Below are 21274 nucleotides of genomic sequence, written 5' to 3' on the forward strand. Positions count from 1 at the left end.
AGTGTTGGTAGCAGCAACTTTGTTGGTCTGCTGCATGAAATATCTTTAAGTGATTAAAATCAGTGGTTAATGCTAAAGCCACTGAGCTTAATGTCATTTTATACACATGTTGTCATCCGTCTTTCGTTCCATCTAACCACAATAAACACTATCCTATATTTTGCCACTGATCTCAAACCTTAAAGACTATAATCCACCTTATTTCCATGACAAACACTGTGCTTTGTAGTACTAGCACAGGCTCGGCTCCTTTCCAAAACTTGGATATGCAATACTATCTCTGTAAAATGACCATTTTTATTCAATCTTTTTGTTCCCATCAAAAGGCCATTTTGTTCTCTGCAGTCTTAATGGTTACAAGATATTCACCAAAGCACTGCTGATCTACAGCTCTTTGTTCGGACTCCCACGGAGAATACAATCTTACTCTGGAGCGCTGCGGCTGCAGCCATACAATTCCATCAGCATAAACGCTTCACAAACACTTACACACAAAGTATAGGGGCGAGAAAAACACTACTTCAGACAACAGGAATCATTTTCTGGCTGTGGATTGTGTCAACCTCTATTTTCATACTATACAGAATATCATAAAAAAATGGACTTTTTTTTTTTAGTGAAAATATGGTTTGAATGAATATTTCTTTTATTTATTGGTAGGTGTGTATTTGCCTTTATTGTTCAGACAGGAGAAAGAAACTGTAAACATAACAAAGACGCTATTTTTGTCAATATTTGAGGATTGTAGCAGGCCACTGTAGGGATGGTGAAAGAGACAACACTTATTCATCAGTCATAAATGAAATTATAAATGAAAGGTTAACTCAATCACTTTACAAATAATCATTTAAACTGACCAGCTCTTTTGGCCGAAACACCTGCATCCTGCATGTGCCCTTCTAAAATCAGCATCACTTAACAGATTTAATTATAATTGTCCCCTCTCTGCTACAGTCAATGTCAGCTGTGTCTTTTAATTCTCTAATCAGTGGTCGGCAGGACCGCTATCACCATCCCCATGCAGCTTCCCACTCAATACAGACATCCCAAAACACACACAGACTGGTTTGTCAAATGTTTTATTGAGTGTAGACATCTGGGCTACTGTAAAACATGCATTATCTGCAGAAGGGGGAGAAGAGCAGGTGGCATTGTCCCCGCTGTCAGCTGTGTCAGTGCTGGCACCCGTGATGGAGATTAATGAGGTATCTGGAGAGTAATATGCTCCTTCAAATGCTGCTACAATTTGGAGTGGGGGCCGATCCTGATCTTAAATAGCAAAGCTGTCAGAGTTTACTGAACCTGTGCTTTGGATCAGGGGGAGGATTTGATCCTACAGAAAGTGAGAGTGTGGCAGTGGGTATCAGGCCAACAAAAAAAAAAAGGGGGGGGGCACTAACAAGCACAGTCAGTTATGTAAACAAACAGATTGTTCTTGTGTCACTTTTTCTTTGGTGCGTTTGGTGCATTAAACTTGAAAAAGATGATGTCTCCATCTTCAACGACATAGTTTCTTCCTTGCTGTCTGTATTTTCCTGCAGCCTGTAGGATGATGGAGAAAATATGAATTAACATTTAAAAGTAAACTGTATGATACTTAGTCAAATGGCCTATATAGAGCACATATTAATGCTTTACTTTGCAAGGGCTTAGGTTTTGTTTCAACATTGGGGTGGACACATTTGAAACAAGAGGGTTGGGCTGTCCTTCACCAGAAAAATTTGAGCATCAAACACTTAAATTCCTGCATTCTCCTTAATTTCATGCATCAATTTGTGCCTTTATGAATCAATTTATGGTGTGAATGTCTTTAATTTTGTCAAAATAAAAGTCTGCTGCTACTTTCATGTTTTAATTGGGGGGTGGGGGGTGCACATGTTCTAAATATTGAGAGCGAAATCTACAGCTATGGTACACTGTTAATAATAATAGAAAATAATAGTTCGGGATTAGTATCCAATCTATTTTATCGCCTACAATAACTTAACTCCAATTGCAAATGTCATGTTCTCTCTCTTTCCCTCTCTTGCTCACACACAGACACACACACACACACACACACACACACTCACACACAAGCTCACACACACGCACACACACACACACACACACTTGCATCCATGTTTTGTTCAAGGGGTGCCTGAATTCCCACTGAGTGAATAATCCTCTCTTCTGCCCATTTCAGTTTCATGTGCACAAGCACAAAATGTTAATAAGTCTTTGATTACAGCCCTATCAAACTTCTCAAGGAAACAAAATAAGTTCTAACATTTCTTTTGTATACAGTAAGTGTTTGTTCTCCTTCCCGGCAAACTCAAAAATAATTGACTTGAAGTGCTAATACGGACAGGTTTATGCATTCTGGTTCTGCACAGCGAACAATTAATTAGAAGAATCAATGTCCCTTTAAAGGCTCAGGAGACCATTTAATCCAAGCTCAATACCACCAGAAACACTGGATGGAGAGGGAGACAGGAAAAAAAAAAATCAATGGCTATTTGTGATTCCTGAGTATGTATTAAACCAGACACGTCTAACTGGTTCATTTGCACTTGAAAGCAGCCATCTGGAGCAGCAAGCTTGGCTTAAGCAGATATGATTACTAATAATGTGATATCCCCGTACACTGGCCCTATTCAGACAGCCTATTCCCACAACTGGCATTAAATAGTGCAGACTTTAATGCCACAGTCAGAAACGCTCCATGTTCTTATGAGGCCCAAAAAGGGATTAGTAAGAGAGCATGCAGTAAGGACCTGACACTCAGATCTCAACCCCGGATAACAATGGCAGGGCTCCCCAGAGACCCATGCGTTTCACCCTCTGTTTGCAGCTTATGATGGGTGTGGACAATACACTGCCGCTGCATTAAATTCTAAATACTTATTAAAAAAAGGGGGCTTGAATAGTAAAGAGATTTAAATGTTTTCATAGTGCTTCATTTCCACACTGGTCGCCGCAGGTCCCTGTGTGTCACCATAATTACATTAGTTGAGTGTGTAAGTGGGCACATGGAGTTGATGGTGGTGATAGTGAGATTGTAACAGCATGGCTTACAGCTGCTGCTCACAAATGTCACACATAGCAAGGTTTAAGTCACTTCTGATTTAAGTAACTTGGAATTCAATTTTTTTTTTAAATGTGCAGAAATTAAACGATAAAAAAGAGCATCTTTGATATGAAAGGCATCCTACAGCTTTGATTAAAGGATTATTAACTCTGTACCTTCAATTACTAAATTACAGTTTGCCAATATGAAACTAAATTAATGCCAAACTTAAAAAAAACATTTGCAGTAGGCAGTGTTTGGGAGGAGTGAACTACATGTAATTAAACTTGTAATTTAACTACATTTTGTGGTAGTTTGCTGGTAGTTCAACTAAATTCATTTGCACAGTAATTCAAGTACTTACATTACTTTTTCCTCATTTTTTTTTGTACAGGTAATCTCTGAAATCACAAACAATTTTAGGCCATAAAAAGGGACGATTTTTTTTTTTCGCTGCTTCTCTACTATAATCGAAGCCCTTTCACCACAATTTGACCACAATCTGTGGTATTAATTATTGCTATTTATTAACAAATATCAGAGAGGTTTTTGCATGCTGTTTTAGAAGTTACCCAGCTGACTGAGTAATCCTGCATGGTGCAACACCCCCACCTGGACTATCGTGTCTGAATGCAGGAGTCTGACTGATGGACGTTGCATACAAATAAATAAATAAAGAATAAAAAAAATAAGTAAATAAATATTTAATTATTTACTTATTTTGATGATTTATATATAACTTGTGAACAAGTGGGTACTTTTTTGCAATAAATTAATTTAAGTGGCATTTTTTTGTATTATATTTTTATATTTATTATAATTTCATATCACATATTATGGAAGTGTATTGCTGCCATACCAAAAAAATAAAATAAAATAAAATTCTTATGTTATAACAAGAACTTTTATTGTAATAACACTATACTGTTTATCTTGTTGTAAGGTGAAATAATTTCTTATTACAATATTGTTAATAAGAAAGTTTCACATTATTATGTGAAATAATTTATTGTTCTAATAATTGTAAACTGTCATAACAACAAATTATTTAATGTTAAATGTGAAATGTATGACAAAATATAATACAAAAAAGTCACATGCCAGCAAAAAAAATGCCACTTAATTGAGTTCATTGCAAAAAGTACCCACTTGTCCCCAAGTCATACATAGATTACTTCACTTTATAACACGATAAATAGCATATTGTTATAACAATAAAAGTTTCTTATTATAAAATGAAAGTATCCAGTTAAAACATGAAAAACATCTTGTTATAACAAGAACCCCCTCACGTTATTACCTGACACTAATTTGTTTTTTCTAAGCAGCTTTAGTTAACCAATCTCCCACACCTAACCCCGGGGTAGCTTCGCTGTCTTCCACCTATGCTTTCAAAATAGCTTCCCATACACTGGCAACAGGGAACAAAAGCATTTTACAAAATTTTCTAAGTACCTGCTGTAGTTGGTGCCTGCTTATTGTCTTCACAAATTCACCATGAAATCAGTTATTACATCCAACACACACACGAACAACCCCCACCCCAGTTAAAAGGTCAAAAACAAACACTGGCCATCTTAAAACTAAGACATGCAAGTCACATTTCTGCACTACCCAGCCATGAAACAGTCCTTATTTGAGGAATTTCACACTTTATTTAACTTGCCGCTTTATATCACTGTCACATGCCTACAGTGGCTTGGGGATTTGGCAACAGAGAGCTCTAAGCTAACAGCACACTCTATAGATCTGATAAATGCCTGGTGAGGTGACGGAGTGCTACCTCCAAGCGACTGTGCTGAGCCGCGAGCGAGAGCTGCCATCAGCCAGTTAAGACACATTGTGATAAAGATATGCACAGCTGGAGCAGAATGGCAGTGTTTAGAGCCAGAATCAGTTGGCTTGTCAGGAGTGGTGCTGGAGTGTGTGCAGTAATTTCTTCCCCTGAGTAAAGGTGAAGAGCAGTTTGCAGTAGGTAGCTGTGTGGTGACTGTCAGCTCCACTGATCACAGGAGACTTCCCCTCATCTCCTCTGGCACCCTGACTGCTCACCTTGACAGCGCTCTCACTGCCTTCCTCTTTAAAATCCTGGAATTTCATTACTTCCGCCATAATGAAGCCCTTCTCAAAGTCTGTGTGGATCTTCCCCGCAGCCTGTGGAGCCTTAGTTCCTTTCTGTCACGAGGAAGGAAAAGAGAGGACAAATGAATTGTTTTGGAGAAGATGGATTACAGCATGCGAGCGACATGGTGTTTGATAGGGTGATAGCGTTGTGAGCATCACTCGGGGGTGTTTTCAGTCGGGGGTATTCTTGCCTCAGTCCTGATTTCTGGATAGCTTTCCACTCGGCTGTGCCCTGCTAGGGCAGCCTGGACACCGATAAGGACCCGGCACTGCTATCAATGCCTTCTGATTCCCATTCCGTGGTGGTATTGATTTCTGTCCAAGCAATCTCGCCTCATTGTGGGTCGCTGCTCAGCTCTCTGGTCATGACAGCAAGAAGACCCAGTGTTGCAGTGAGAGGCCAGGGTGGTATAGGCCTCACTGCATTGGCCCTTACTATTCTGACACACCAGAGTTTATAATTCATTTCAAACCTTCAGTTATATCATACCGTGGTGGATGCAGGGCTGCTGGAGTATGTGAGGCTGTTTTAATGTATGTAACTCAGCCCTGTCTCATAAAAAATTATGTTTAAAGACAACTAATCTGAAACAGAAAATACATTTTTAAAAAACACATGGGTGGATTGTGAAAAAAGGGGCCCCTGGGCACAATATGCAAAGGGCCCCACCACCTCTACAACACAGGAGCAAGACACGAAGACGTTGTGCTGGTTTTGCATCTAATTGTAGTCGCTATGCATTTTTTTGTGGTTTTGTGTCTCTTTGTGGTTGTTTGGTGTCTTATCGAGGTAGTTTTGTGTCTCTTTGAGGTAGCTTGGTGTCTTTCTGGGGTATTTTTTGTAGGTTTTTGTTAGGTCTGTGGGTTTTGTAGTAATTTTGTGTCTTATTGAGGTAGTTTTGTGTCTCTTTGAGGTAGTTTTTTGTCTCCTTGAGGGAGTTTTGTGTCTCTTTGACATGTGTTTGTATCTTATTGAGGATATTTTGTCTTTTTTGGTAATTTTCTGTCTACTTGTGGTTATTTCTTGTCTCTTAGAGGTTGTTCTGTGTCTCTTTGAGGTAGTTTGGTGTCTTTCTGGGGTATTTTTTTTGTAGATTTATGTTAGTTTTGTGTCTTTTTGTAGTAATTTTGTGTCTTCTTGAGGTAGTTTTGTGTCTCTTTGAGGTAGTTTGTGTGTAATCGAAGTAATTTTGTGTCTGTCTATGGTCATTTTTTGTAATTCTTTTTTAGTTTTGTGTCTTTTCATAGTAATTTTGTGTCTTATTGAGGTAATTTTGTGTCTCTCTAAGGTCATTTTCGTACTTTTTTGTTAGTTTTGTGTCTTTTGGTTGTAATTTTGCGTCTTTTTGAGATAATTTTGTGTCCCTTTGAGGTAGTTTTTTGTCTCCTTGAGGGAGTTTTGTGTCTCTTTGAGGTGTGTTTGTATCTTATTGAGGGTATTTTGTCTTTTTTGGTCATTTTCTGTCTCCTCGTGGTTATTTCACGTCTCTTAGAGGTTGTTTTGTGTCTTTTTGAAGTTATTTATGTCTCTTTGAGGTAATTTTGCATCTTATTGAGGTAATTTTGTCTCTTTGAGATAATTTTGTGACTTATTGAGGTAATTTTGGGTATCTTTGAGGTAGTTCTTGTGCCTCATTGAGGTAGGTTTGTATCTTATTGAGGTTATTTTGTCTTTTTTGGTCATTTTCTGTCTCCTCGTGGTTATTTCACATCTCTTAGAGGTTGTTTTGTGTCTTTTTGAAGTTATTTATGTCTCTTTGAGGTAATTTTGCATCTTACTGAGGTAATTTTGTCTCTTTGAGATAATTTTGTGTCTTATTGAGGTAATTTTGGGTATCTTTGAGGTAGTTCTTGTGCCTCATTGAGGTAGGTTTGTATCTTATTGAGGTTATTTTGTCTTTTTTGGTCATTTATTGTCTCCTTGTGTTTATTTTGTGACTCTGTGGTTGTTTTATGTCTTTTTGTAGTTTTTGTTCTCTAAGATAACTTTGCATCACCCTGGGGCAATTCTGTCTTTTTGAGGTATTTTTGCATCTTATTGCTATAATTTTGCATCCTCCCAAGGTATATTTTTTACTTATATAGTCGTTTTGTGTCTCTTTGTGTCTCTTCGTTTTGCCCGTTTTTGTAGTTATGTTGTGTCTTTTTGCAGTTTCTTTGCAACTCTTTATAGGAATTTTGAGTCTCACCCTGGTCAGCATTTGTTAATTTGAGTGACATTTTGCTCCAGGCCTACCGGGCACAGGCCTCTTCAATAATCCATCCATGGGCGAAATATAATGCCAAGCAATTTAAGTTTTGTATAACATAATAAGAATATGCTGCAAATTCATGTATCTCAAAAGTCTCAAAAATGTTGATACTGAACATATGAGCAAAATGTTAGTTAACAACACGTGTCCGTTATCAGCAAATGTGCAGGGACAACATATTTCAGCTGTTTCCCCCCAAACAGCATTCATTTTTATATTACACATTAACATTTAACAACTAAGACAAGAGTCTTTGTTATTACATTTTTTTAAATCATATTTTAACTGACATCACACTTCTTACCTTACTTAAACTAAAGTGCTTTTGTTGCCTAAAGTTGTGGTGTCAAGGTCCTGCATTTTCTATGTCCGCCATCCTCTCCAAGGGCCTCCTTCTGAAGCCTATGTGGTACATGAATGTGGTATTTTGTTACCTGATAAACATGTTGTCTGTGAACATAATCCAGGCAGTGATTTTGTTGTCACAACAATGTAATTAAAAAAGCAGTTTAGTAACATACAATGTTAATCTCTAGGAACGGGGTTGCTTTAAATTGACTTTGAATATTTTACCTTCAGAACAATGCCACATTTAAAATGTCCCCTAATGTTATTCCAGATAGCAATTTACAAAACACAAAATAACAATTTAATAGCTTTCTAAATTCGTTGTACTTTGAATCCTCTTTAAAACTCCAAGACACAACTAGTGACTGATAAAATGTGCAATTTATATGCACTGAAATAATGCAGGGCGTAAATGACAAATGACCCAAATAAGTGACGTGGCTGCTGTGTATCATTATGACTCCTGCCTGTCGACCTGCTCGCTCTCTCTCTGCTCTGCAGCTCTGTGCTCAGGAACTGTTGAGCAGTTTTAATTATGTATATAATCAGGTTGGGGTCAACATATTTCATGCCAAAAGAATGATGCGTATTTAATGACTCTAATACATTACCATCTCTTTGCAATCTCATTGACGGAGTGCTTGTGAGTTTAACTACCATTAATCAGCATCAAGGTTTGTCTATCTGGAGAAAAATAGATTAAGGGAGGGATTTTTTTCATACGGAGCATTACAAGAGATCCACATTGTCCTAGTTAAGAGCTATGCAGAGCAGGCTGATAGATAATGGTCACCTCGAGGCTGCCTAATAAAGCATGTTAAAGGACTTAGGAACACGACATTACTGAGTGTAGTTTTTACAATGCAAGATGTATTGGCTTAATATAGTTACTCACTGATGCTTACCTGACTAAATGCCCCTCACACACAATCAAGGCTGGCTGTAATCAGTTATGTCGACGAGGACAAGCGTGTTTTCGAGGATGCCTTTGAAGTGTTTCAGGACTTTTTTTTGTAAATAGCGAGGACATCAGTCATGCTGAGACGAGTATGCGCCTGAACCTGGTGATGTCATCTGACTAAAATGTAATGTGTCCTGTCTAAAAAAACAAAACAAAATGGAAGTGAGCTCATCTCTCCCTCTGGCCTGCACACAGTCTGAGAGGCCATCATGAAAATATTTACTCACAGTTCCTGTTTACAGACTTGTGCGGACCAGTGGCACAATGTTTTCATAAGTATGGCCAGATGGGTTGCTGAAAATCTTGGGGTGGTACATCAAAACCAAAAACTGTAAATGAATTTCAGGAATTCTATTATGCTGTTGAGGTTTATAGGCTAGTTTAGGGGTGTCAGAATACACCAGTATTGACAATAACTATGGTATTTAAAAATGAAATATTGATTTTATGTTAATAATACACATAATGATGACACTATCATGTAAATAATCCAGCATCTCTTAAATCATTTGTGTTTCTTTAAGTTCTTGTTTTGTCTCCCTCCCCCAACCCCATCTGGCTCCCCATAAACATCCATGAAGTGTAACTGACCCTTCACTAAGTCCCTCCCCTCAAACGCAGACTGGCCAATCATAGCGTGAGTCGGCCAACTCCAACAAGGGTTTGTACAATAATGATTACAGACATTGTCTCCACCTCTCTGCACTTGTATGATATGTGTAATTCATTTGTCCAAAAGAAGATAAACACCAAAGAAGTTAAAGACATATTTGACTGATAGCATTTCTAAAATTCTTTAAAGATATGGTGATAATACCATTATTGTCAACTCTTTTGGCCACGATATTCTGACCCGTTCTCACTCCGAAGTCGTTGAAATCCAGTGCTTGGACATTGACTTGTGGTGTCAGACTTTGACGGAAAAAGCCATCCTTTAATGTCGGCATGATACACGGCTGGGCGCCATTATAGTCTAACAGAGACTAGAAGAAAGGTAAGGCAGCGAAAGTCTGAGTAGGGGGGTTGGGAAGGGTGGTGGAGCGAGAGCTAAACCCTGTTCTTTTTTCCTAAACCTAATCATGTGCTTTTGTTGCCTAAACCCAACCACGTGCGTTAGTTTTTGGAAGAAAAGTTGTTGCATTTATTTTGAAAGAGACTCTATGTAAATGTTACATTTCCTGTAAAAAATGAAGCGTAACGAGAACGAAGACAATGCATGTAACAGGCAGAACTTGATTCCGCATCCCTGAACGCCAACAACCAACGCACCCAGGGTACCTTTCACGTTGTATCCGTTGATATTCGACGAGGTTGGAGTGAGAATGTGTTGGATAATCTTACAGCAAAAACACCGTAGTTAAAAACATTACGGAATCGCATACTGATATACTTCGGTGTCTTATTTCTTATTTTACAGTTAATGTTACTAATATGATGTGCATAGACTAATACCAGTACAGTTAACGTTATGAGTTCCACAACAATCCTGTTTTAATGTGTTATTGTTTGTCCAATAAGCTCACTGTCCTTTTTCTGAAAAGATAAAGATACAGCTTTAATTTGAAGGAGTGAATTGATTGTTAGGGACAAAACATTCACTGAGAACAAGCCTCAAGTTTAAAAACACCACACAGAGGCCTCCAATGATTTTTCATTATTTTTGCAGGAGGTAGAGGAGCAGCAATTGTATCAGTATGGCTGTGCCCCCCCCCGACCACCCCTTGTGGCGCCACTGGTGTTGACATGTTTCACATCATTTGCAACAATACAAATGAGCCTATTTGAAGGTGGCTGTTCCTTACATACAGGTTTTATATTCATGTGAAGTCCAGCACTAAAATAATCGTCTGATCCAGTTGGTGGCAAAAGAATACGAACAATTATTGTAGTTGTTCATTTGCTGCATTGAAATAAAATCTGCATTTCTGATCAAAATGTGAATATTTGTCTAAAGTAGCAGCATGGGGCGTCCTGTTGGCAGGCGATCTGAGGCTCATACTGTATAACAGCGATGTCCTGTGTTCATATCTGACCAGGGGGGTTTGTTGCATGTATCCCCCGCCTCTCTGTCGCTTTCTAAACTTCCTGTTTCTCTTCTTGTGAACAAAGTAATAAAAGCAACACCCTGAAATAATCCTTAAAAAAAGAAAACACAGTATGGGTTACTGGGTTCGTATTTTCTTACATTTTGCAACATAAAACCAAAACACCAAATGCTGTGATGAGTTCTTGTATCACAACAGCATATTGTGACCCTAAACTTGAAACAGTTAGGGATCATTTAAGGGCACATCTGGCGACATAGAGAATCTGTAATTCACATCTTCACCTTCTAACAAAACAAGACTGGATGCTGGTTAAGCCATCTTTGTAGTTTACAACATGTCAATGGGATTTATGGGAAAACATTTTGACTTGTGCTTCTTTTTTTGTGGTAAATCAATGAAACTATAGATGGTGTTCAGACTCAAGGTTCTGCAGCTCATGTTGACCTGCTGCGTTCACCTCAGAGGTGGAGCTCCTTTATCCATCAATATATATTGGGCTTCAGGAAAATGAAATGAAATTATCTGGCATGTTTGTTTTAGAGGTGAATTGCTAACAGTTTTTGGCTGCGGACAAGATCATTTCCTGGACACACTGTCACTCCTTATGCCATTTATCATAGTGAATAATCACAAGCTAAACTAGAGTAGAGAAAGGCCATGAAAAGGACATCATGTTTGTAGATGTGCTTAACATTTTTAGATAATTATAGGTGTATCTTTTACCTATTGTACGTTTAAAACTTGTTTAGTGGACATTTATTATTGAGTGTTAATTATTTGGTATTAAATGTAAATCATATGCACATTCTCATTTTGTCACATGGACTAGAACACTATGATTCATACACCTGTAGATATTTCACACCTGGATGCTTCTTCTAAAAAGTTCTTACCTTTTGCAGAGAACAACATGAAAACAGAATGAGACCTTAAAAAGATCTATATGCTGTTTTTAAACATCTCAAAAAAAATTATGTGTCCTGTTAAAGATCTGTGATACCACAACTCATGTATGTGCTGTGAGTGCTGTTAATAAGTAATGTCAATTTGAGAGCATTTTAAACTCTGCAATAATCAAATTTTTCTGTCATTATTCGCAGCAGCCTATTCAACAAAGATAGTGGACAGACACAACCTGGGGATTTTATTTGCCATTAGAATGTGAAAACTGGAGTAGCTCACATTGAGGGAACAAAGCCTTAATGATCTGCTTGGCGACAGGTTCTTTGAATAGATGTCATTGTAGAAAATTGAAATGCTTTTTTGAAAGTGGTTGTCCAAGTTATGTTTATGGGACTGAAAGCATTCTGCATTGTAAAAGGTTTGATTTAAAATTGCAATCCCTTGAAATATCTGATGGGATGGAAGAATGGATATGATTAAGTTTGACAGGATACAACCCAAATCTTTAGTCTTCAGAAAGTTTTCTCAGAAGTTACTTTGCTGTGTTTTTAAAACCACCTACATGAATTTATAATACGTAGCTCCCGACCAGTCAAATGGCTTGTTATATCCGCACTCAATTCTTCTATTTGCTCAGGAAAAAAAAAAAAATTTTCTACACAATACCAGCACGCAAAGCCAACATCTGTATTGATGTAAATCCTGCGATCCCGGTGCACAAAGCTCTTGGCGGGCCAGGCTCAGTAAACTGAGACACACAGGGAGGAGGAGCCCCCTGCAAGGCCCACAAACAGTCGAATGAAAAGCGACATCAATTTTGGCACAGACAACCTCCGTCACACAGATTAGGCAGGCACAATGCACAGGCTCCTTATCTCCAGCGGCAGGAGGAGGGCAGGCAGATCTGCACAGGATGGAAACATTCTCATGGACGTAATGGGCAAAATCAATTGTTGCCCTCCTCAATCAATGTAGCCCCCACTTTCACTGTTCAGCAGCTCACCAGTAATTGAAGTTATCCTTGGCCTGTAATGACTAGCTAAAGCACAACCATGACAAAGTTGAAAGTGTGTGATATCAGTGAGGGTGCCAGCAGGGTGGAACGTGGGACACTGTGTGAATTCGTTTGTGTGTGTGTGTGTGTGTGTGTGTCTGGTACACACCCTCACACTCATATGTCTGTGCACAGCAGGCAGCTGGCTCTTACCCGAATGGTCCATGCACGGACCTCGTCTGGTCCAGCAGTGAAGAAGTACTCCAGTTGCAGGGCTGCGTAGCCTGCCTTGATGATCTTGCTCAGGGCACTGGTGGAGAGAAATTTCAGTTTAAATCGAGGGGTCTGAACTGTTTAAGTATTATTTATTGCCACTGATGCCAAGACAAAGTTCACTTCGGTGGCAAGGCCCCATTCATTCCAATATAAACTCATTAAGTGAATAAGATGGGTCACTTCGTTTCACACAAGACATTCAACTCTCCAATGGTTTCTTTGATTAATTAGAAAGCTCGTAGACTCATTTAGCATTTTTAAGAATTCAACCCTCGTTCTGCACCGAGAGGGAAAAAAAAACATCTGCTGTCACAATTTTTCTCTCCATAGAGGTTTTCACACGAGAACAATAAACCCAAAATGCCCAAGTTATAATTATACCTACAGATGACAGATGACAGTTAAAAACTTAATTTAGAGGAAAACCCTTTGACTGAGTTGTTCAGTAAGAAGAGGGATCCTTTGCTTTATAATGGTAATTACTCTGCCATTTATTATTCTATCAGCACATGCAATTAAAGGAGTGCATGGAGGACACAGCTGATAATAAAGTGTGGGGAGACTGAATGCTAATTAACCTCTGCGTCTTGTGCTCTGTGCAGTGCTGCTGCCTCTCCCCTTCGCTCTTGTCCTGTAGCAGGCTCTCCAGGCCGCCGCTGAAGGGGATGACCAAGGCTCCAGGGTCATGACTGTCCACCCACTCCTTGATTTTCACCAACCTGGTAAAAATCAGCAGCCACAAAAGCCAGGCGGAGGACTTGATTAACATGGAAGTATTTGTTATCCACTGGTGTATGCATATTCATGAGAGCAGCTGAACATACGAGTGTTTGCAGGAGACTGCACTCCAAAGGTGGCATTTCTTTCAGGGAGTTTGACTCTCTTTCAGTAAAAGTTTTTTTAACTTGACAAGTGCTCATATGGAAGAGCACAGATTCACAAAGATTTAAAAAGTAACTGTAGCAATTTCACACAGTAAAAACACAACTTTACATGTAAAAATCCTGCATTCAAAATTCAACTGTATTTTAAGTACTGAAGTATCATCAGCAAATTATGCCTAGTATATTACAGTATGTACTACTGTGATACTTAAGTGAAAGTATTCATGCTTGTTTCTTTTTATATTGGCCCTAACACACCCAGCTGACCTTTAGTTACCTTGTCACCTTTGTTTTTACAGTGTGCCCCACACTGGTGGCAGTAGTCGGCCCTTGTTCCCTATTTATTAGCTGAACCAGCATGTTAAATTGGCGTTGGAAACGATGGGGCCCATCAATGAATTAAATTCCTCTGATTGGCTGTTCAGCGCAATGTACAAGAATAGTCATGCAAGTGAGGAAAGTAAACAAAGAAAAAAAATCAGGAGGGCATGAGATTAAAACAAACTTGTGATATGAGGCAGGATTTTTTTATTTGCCATTGAGCTATCTCGCAGGAAAGGTTCGTAATCGTAAATAAATCGTAAATATCCTTTATTCTTTCAACAACAGGTTGTGTTGTTAACGTGCTAAATGGCTAATTAGCCTCTTGAATCTGTCCTGTCGGTTCTCCTGCTTCCCTTTTTTTAAATGACGAGAACAGACTACGGCCGCCTGCTGGTGTGGAGTATTTTTCCCTCTCACGCAGGCGCAAAATGTACATGCTGGTTGGCTTGTGGCTGTAATCTTTGCAGTGTGTTCAAGTGCAACTTTCTGACCGAAACACAGACAATGTGAGGCGACACAACAGTTGGCCCTCGTCACTGCTAGATCTTTGATGTCATTTTGGTGTGTGTGGGCCTTAAAGGTCTAATCTCTAGGATTTAGTGGCACCTAGTGGTGAAGTTGCAGACTGCAACCAACTGAAACTTGTGTGCCAACCGTGTACGACAACTACGCAAATGGCCCTATCTAGAGCCAGTGTTTGGTTTGTTTCTGCTGGCCTGCTGTAGAAACAACATGGCGGACTCCGTGGAACAGGACCACTCTGTATGTAGATTTAAATGGTCCATTCTAAAATACAACAATTCTTATTTTTTGGTTATTATAAATGATTGAAAACATATATATGAATATAATCTACTATTTCTGCCCATATATCCCGTTAAATCCTTCACATTAGACCTTTGATAACAGACAAATAGATTTAATTCATCTCAACTAAACACGGACCAAAAAAGCCAGGAAGAAATAGAACAACTAAGTGTCTCCTTACTCATAAATGTCGCTGTCATTCTCTTTACCACCTAAGTTTTTTCTCTTTTTGTCTTCCAGTCCAGCAGGACACCTGACATTGCAGGACAAAGATATCCTCGCACTTAATGGTAACTCTCAGTCAGAACAATACAAGGGGGTTAGGGCAATTATGAGATTAGCCCCACGAGCTCTCAGGCTGGGATTGGACAGGTCTCAAAGAACAGCATCACACAAATCCATTTTCACACGGCGGCCCTGACAGAGCTCCTAGACTGGATTGATTCTAAGGGGTCCCTGTCATTATCTGTAATCCTAGTTTCCTGTTTAAAGCCCATAAGAATCAAAGACTGGGAGGGACCCGGCCACCTCAATACCACATCTATTCCAATAACAATGTCACCGCTTTATCACCTACAGCACCATATCACTGCTCCTACCTAATGATTATCAATATACAATATATGACAGGGGAATGGGCGCAGGGAGAACACAGTTTTGCTTTGATTGGATGTTTTTCCCAACAAGCCAGAATAACACTACAGGGTAAATTTGAAATGCCTCATATGCTACTTTGTCTGTCTGTTCGGATGCACATCTATTAGGAGCCGTAACCTAATATTTCCCTTTCCTGTTCGATGTGGAGCTGACGTTTGACTGCCACCGCAATAAGGTAGTCGCCAATATCTCACCAATAAAGGACAGAAAAATAAAACACATTTAGTCAAAGCCCAAAAAAAAGAAGCTGAAAACAGAGGAGATGGCGGGCGCTCCAAGAGGGGAAAAAATCCAATCTGAGATAATAACAGCTGTAGTTTGTCACTTTTAGCAGCACAGCTGTCTATTTGGTGGCACGTTATTTGCATTCCTCAGGTATTGCGTACTCTACAGGCGGCTGAATAATGATTCACAAATCACTCTCTCCACACCAGTCAAGGGCTGTGATCCTTTGAATAGACCATTGTACCTGAGACTGTAATTGGTGAAGACTTGACAGAGCTGAGCCAAGCCAGCCAAGTAACAAAGAGGCTCTTGGTAGAAGGCTGAGGGATGATTTTAATAATGTGAAGCCGAGACGGAGAACGTGAGCTGCAAATGAGCACGGGGGTCTCTGGGTCCTTGCACTGAGTGACATGGGACCAGACAAACACCTTGCCACAGGAACACGGAAACACCCCCTTCCCTCAACTCCAGAAACAAAGCACTGTCAATTAAGAGCTTTGATGCTCCGTCAGCATGGCTCCCAAAACCGATTCTGTCAACTTCACCGCTGTCCACCCATGCCACTTTGCAATTTGTATTTATGTCCTTTCCAATTATTTATGTGAAATTTTATGTGGATGTGTAAATTGGGGAAATGTTTATGCAGAACATGCTGCGGTTTCCTTTTATCTTTCAGTCATTCATGAAATCGTAAAGGTCTTCATGTAAATCTGTATTTCAGAGAAAATCAGGGTGTTGACAAGAATCATGTTTTCTATACATCAAGGACTGTTTACGATAAAGTCTTCTCAGTGGCGTAGCATCAGTACCTTCTTCCCTCCTTATTTTGTTTTGTTTAAATGCAGGGTTTATTTCTTTTCTACATCCACATCTTCGAGGAGAAAACTGGAAATGTGGATATGTGAACCTCCATAACAGAAATAATAGATAAAATATTTGTTCATGTAAAACATTTAAAAGGGTTTAACAAGTCTAAGCGCCACAAAAAAAGGAAAAAATATCCAGTGAGTGAGACTGCGTATGTGTGTGTGTGTGTCTTGTCAGTCTCCCATTATGTCCCAGCACTGAGTGCCATCTCTCACTGCTCGGCTAATAGAAAGATTCAGCACTTTCTGGTCTCGATATCCCTCTCTGAACAAATGATGCCTGAAATTTTTATTCTTTTTATAATGGAATTCCAATGGCCTTTGCTGCAAATCAAGTGGAAATTTTTGCATATCAAGTGGGAAAAATTAAATGTTAACCACGTTTTAATGTGATTAAGGGTGACAGGGACATTATTTCTGCTAATCATTCACCAGCTTGAAGGCTCAAACAAAGCTAAGGAACAAGCCATGTTTGTGCTTTTCCCCGCTGCTCTCGATTCGAGGGGGAAAATAGTTCTCTAATGAAACTTTTACAAATATAAAACATGATATGCATGTATCTATGTTAGCTGATAAAAACAAGGCAGTGTGAATCAACATCTGTTTGTCTTACAGCTAGAAAAATATATTATTTGTTCTAAGCTTTAAATTTGACGCCTATTATATTTACAATACATCCAATTTAAAACACAATATATTGTGAAATGAGGAAAAAAAACCCAAAACAATTGGAGCTTCCAGAACGGGCTGGCCCTGAATGGAGATGTCCCACAGGGGGCCACCCTCTGGGGCCAGTCTATTTGTCTTTTTGTGTGGGAATCCTGAGGGGGGGATAATTCCTGTGTTTCCGCATGCCTGGGGCTTCCCTGGGCTTTGTCAGGGCTTTGATCTGCTTAAATGGCTCAGGAGGGGAAAACAATGGGAGTTTCTAAAGTACAGGGGCAGCTACCTGAGACAATGACCTGGGCCTGCGTCTGACACACATTCATACAGGTTGGCCTTATTAGGAGTGCTTAGCCAGTTAAGCCTGTAAAAGGTGGGCCATCACCTCCAGTTTGAGTGCTCCTTTCAGATGCAATTGAATGCTGTCAGACCCGAAGAGTAATCCACTACCTGCATCCACCACAGCTTCATCACTGACACACCCAAACTGGTGAGTGGTGGAGGGGAGTGACAACAGGCGTCTGGGCAGGTGCGCTTAAATAAATTAGGAACACTGGCCAGGTGTTCCCAGTTACAGCAATGGCACCTCAGCTCCACAGAGGCAAAGGGCGCTGGGGCCGCCCCAACCAGCCGTATGTGTAACTGAGCGGTTTCACAAATCTTGGCAGCTGCTGGCTTGCATGCCAGGCACAGACTCATCAAGTAATAAACCCGGGGTCCCCTCTGTTTTGTCGGTCCCTGGTTGCAGGGACGAGAATCCTAGAGGGTTGGGATGCTGCAGCACACAGCGCACTCTAACCCCCTCCTCTTTGCTTCCTCTGTGAAGGGAGACAGATATGAGAGGTATGAGCTCATGGTGGCTTTTGAGGCTGGGAAGTCGGGGGCTCTGTGGGAAGCTTTTCATCCTCCCAGTAGTGAGCTCCTGAGCGACAAGAGTGCAGACGCTCTCTGCTCCCTGTGGCCATGGCCGGATGGAAAGGCATTACACATCAGTCTCGGAGAAGGAAGGAGATCTGACACATACACACACACGCACGCACCCACTATCTCCAATATTGTGAACTTCTTTCAGCCTTCAAAGCAATCACAGGCTGGAGGAAACAGAACCCAGCGCAGGCACAATGGGAGCAGCTTTAATTAAGAGCATCATCTCACATCATATCTCAAACAAACCTCGAGGGTGTGCTGGTAACAAGCTTTTTTTTGAACAACTTTTTCTTTGATAACTACACCCATTAAATTTTTTAAAGACAAATCTTGTGACTTAAAATGTTTGCACATGATAGATGAAACCCTAAAAAAACATCTCCCCCCAGTTTCGTCTTTACGATGGTTGTCGAGAGCACATTATCAAAGCTGCGGCCTTGTTTAAGGGTATTTGTGAGAGGGGGGAGGGGGGCGGCAAAAAGGCAAACATCTGAAATTCAAACAGTAACCCAGAGGAGTACATTCTACATCACCCAAAATAATTCTCTATATGGGGTATCCATGCTGTCATTCATAGCAGTTGACTGGGCGAGAGAAAATAAGGGGGCTGGGGTAGAGTGGGGGGAGTCATCAAGATGTGACAATTGTGACAAGAGCAGGCAAAGTGTAGCGCCGAAGAACACCACACGGATTTCTCCATCTCTTCTTTTTTTCCAGGATGACAGCTTAATGTCTACCACATGCAATATTTATTCTCATCGTGTGTCAGACTGTCTAGCTGTCCTAGGGAGTACAAAGAATGCCACTTATTAGAATAAAAGCAGAAGGAAGGTAATCAAGGACATATGTAACATCAGCCAATCATGCCCCCTTCCAATCCCGCATCTTTTTTTTTTCTTTTACCCCCATTCATAACAGTTCAACAATAATCCTGATAATAAGCGTTCAGGAGCTGTATGTGGCTACACTAAATTCATTTGTCTCATTAGAGCTGCTGGGGCCGCGGGCAACTCACTGTGGCATGTGTGCTCGGGCTTAACCTTATCGCAAAGATAATAAAAAGCACAGCTCAACAAAGCCAAAGCTATCAAAATGTATCATTAGACAGACTTGAAACTCGCACACATTTCTTTTTATGTCTGCAATGCCAAACTACAGGCTTTGCAGGGGAACAATTCCCAGGGCGCCTTCAGAAGGAAGCGAGCATGTTGTGTGCTGCTAGAGGTGTCTACATACATTATGGACTGCAGGAAACTCACCCAGCATTAACGTTCTTAAGCTTGGGCCAAAAATGAGGGAGAAGTGATAATCTGTATAGGAATATGGAGATATTTCCTGCGGGGTCATTACAGAACAAACAAGAACAGACAATGTCTCTTTTAGTCTCAAGTTTAGGGTCTGTCTCATTAGTTACAGCAACAGCAGCGCTGTGTCTTCACCACCAGGACACAACAAAGAAAACGGGGTGACATGTGACATGTCAACACTGTCCTTTCATTACCTGGACTGGGGACAGTCAATAACCACTCTAACTGGACCAAGAGGACTTTATTAGCACCATCTGTTTCGGTTTTACTATACAGCCTCTCCTGTTGTTTTCTCTCATTGAAAGTTAGCTAAAGGCATCCATTAGGACCGACTGTGGGCAGTAGGGTACACATGTTACCATGGGAAAGTGCTTCTCAGGATTCCACAGTGCACGAGGAGAGAGTGGACGACTGTGCACAAAATAAAAAAGGAGCAAGCGATCGTATATATCCCTCAAGGCTTTGAAAAGGGAACTCTAACTCCCCAGATAGTAGTTCCTAAAAACTTGGATGGAGCCAGTGGTTTTGCACTCAATAAAGTTTCAGTTGTGTTTATGGGAATTATGGTTTGGAGTAGCTGAAGTGGGCTGCAGTGACTACTTTCATGGAGTGGCTTTCAGTGAATCATAATAGCCCCCCCCCCCCCCCATCTCAGTTTTTCTTCTGTCTCTGAATCTTGACGGGTACTCAGAAACGGCTGGCTGTTTGTCAAAATCTTCACACACACACAAAAATGCATGTTTAACTTATTACTGGGCTTTTTCAAAAAACAAAAAATGCATATAACAGAACACAAGTCAATATTAAAGCTAAGCAGACGAAGGATCTGTTTACCATATGATCTGTTTGGAGAGGCGGAGAGGGCTCGGGGGAGATAGGTGTGAGCTCTCGAGACAACTGACATGCTGCAACTCCTGTCAGGGCTTCCTTTACTTTAATTGTCAAAGCTCCTCCTGCAGGCCAACTAGAGTATCAGACTCGGCAAAGACATTTTCTCCTCCCTCTTCAAGGTGTCCACAGGTAGCAGACACTTAAATTTAAGGCTTTTAAGAACTTTTCGAGATATTTTTTTTTAACCAAATATTAAACTGATTTTGGACAAATATTTTTTTTCTCATTCAAGCATTACAGGTAAGTATAGAGGTTAGTAGTATATATGTGGCAGAGGTAGGTTTTATGTAGGAATATGGTTATTAGAGAGAGTTAGGTTAATTTACATTTTGTCAGCAGGTAAGTGCAAATATAAAGAAAAATACATTATAAGGTTCAGTGGTAGATTTAAAGATTTGTGACATTAGAAATGTGGATTTTCACCCAGAAGAGCTTGGCTCATTCTGACAAGAATAAATTAAATTTTGAATATAGATAATATATTTGTTTTAATTTAAGATTATTTAATGCCCTTCAAGGCTTTATATCTATAAGACTGAATTTAAGGCATTTAAGACTTTTTAAGGACGTGCAGACACCCTGTTTTTTAACTGTAGGTGGATTTCTTTTAACGTAGCACCAAAGATCGGTGCATTGCCTCCAACAGTGAGACAGAGGTTTAGGATTAGGCTGTTTTATTATTGTCAGAAAATCCCTATGAAAAGTTTAGTGGGTAAGTGGTTTCCTGAAACAGCTGGGCATCATAGTTTTTAGCAAACATCACTAAAG

The 21274-nt window shown here is 40.0% G+C and overlaps 1 protein-coding gene across 2 annotated transcripts in view; it reads right to left on the reverse strand.

Moving 5' to 3' along the window:
* Positions 1–1063: 1063 nt before the first annotated feature.
* The window catches only part of LOC117251057 (obg-like ATPase 1), a 58430-nt gene continuing 38219 nt past the window's right edge, over positions 1064–21274 (reverse strand). For both annotated transcript variants that reach the window (XM_078174507.1, XM_033617026.2), the window contains exons 8-11: positions 13534–13674; positions 12893–12989; positions 5102–5224; positions 1064–1542 (exon numbers count right to left, since the gene is read on the reverse strand). In XM_078174507.1, the coding sequence (XP_078030633.1) occupies positions 1441–1542; positions 5102–5224; positions 12893–12989; positions 13534–13674 (463 nt within the window). In that variant the 3' untranslated portion in view covers positions 1064–1440. The remainder of the gene's footprint in view (positions 1543–5101; positions 5225–12892; positions 12990–13533; positions 13675–21274) is intronic.

The sequence above is a fragment of the Epinephelus lanceolatus genome, chromosome 14 (genome assembly GCF_041903045.1).
Source record: "Epinephelus lanceolatus isolate andai-2023 chromosome 14, ASM4190304v1, whole genome shotgun sequence".
NCBI lineage: Eukaryota > Metazoa > Chordata > Actinopteri > Perciformes > Serranidae > Epinephelus > Epinephelus lanceolatus.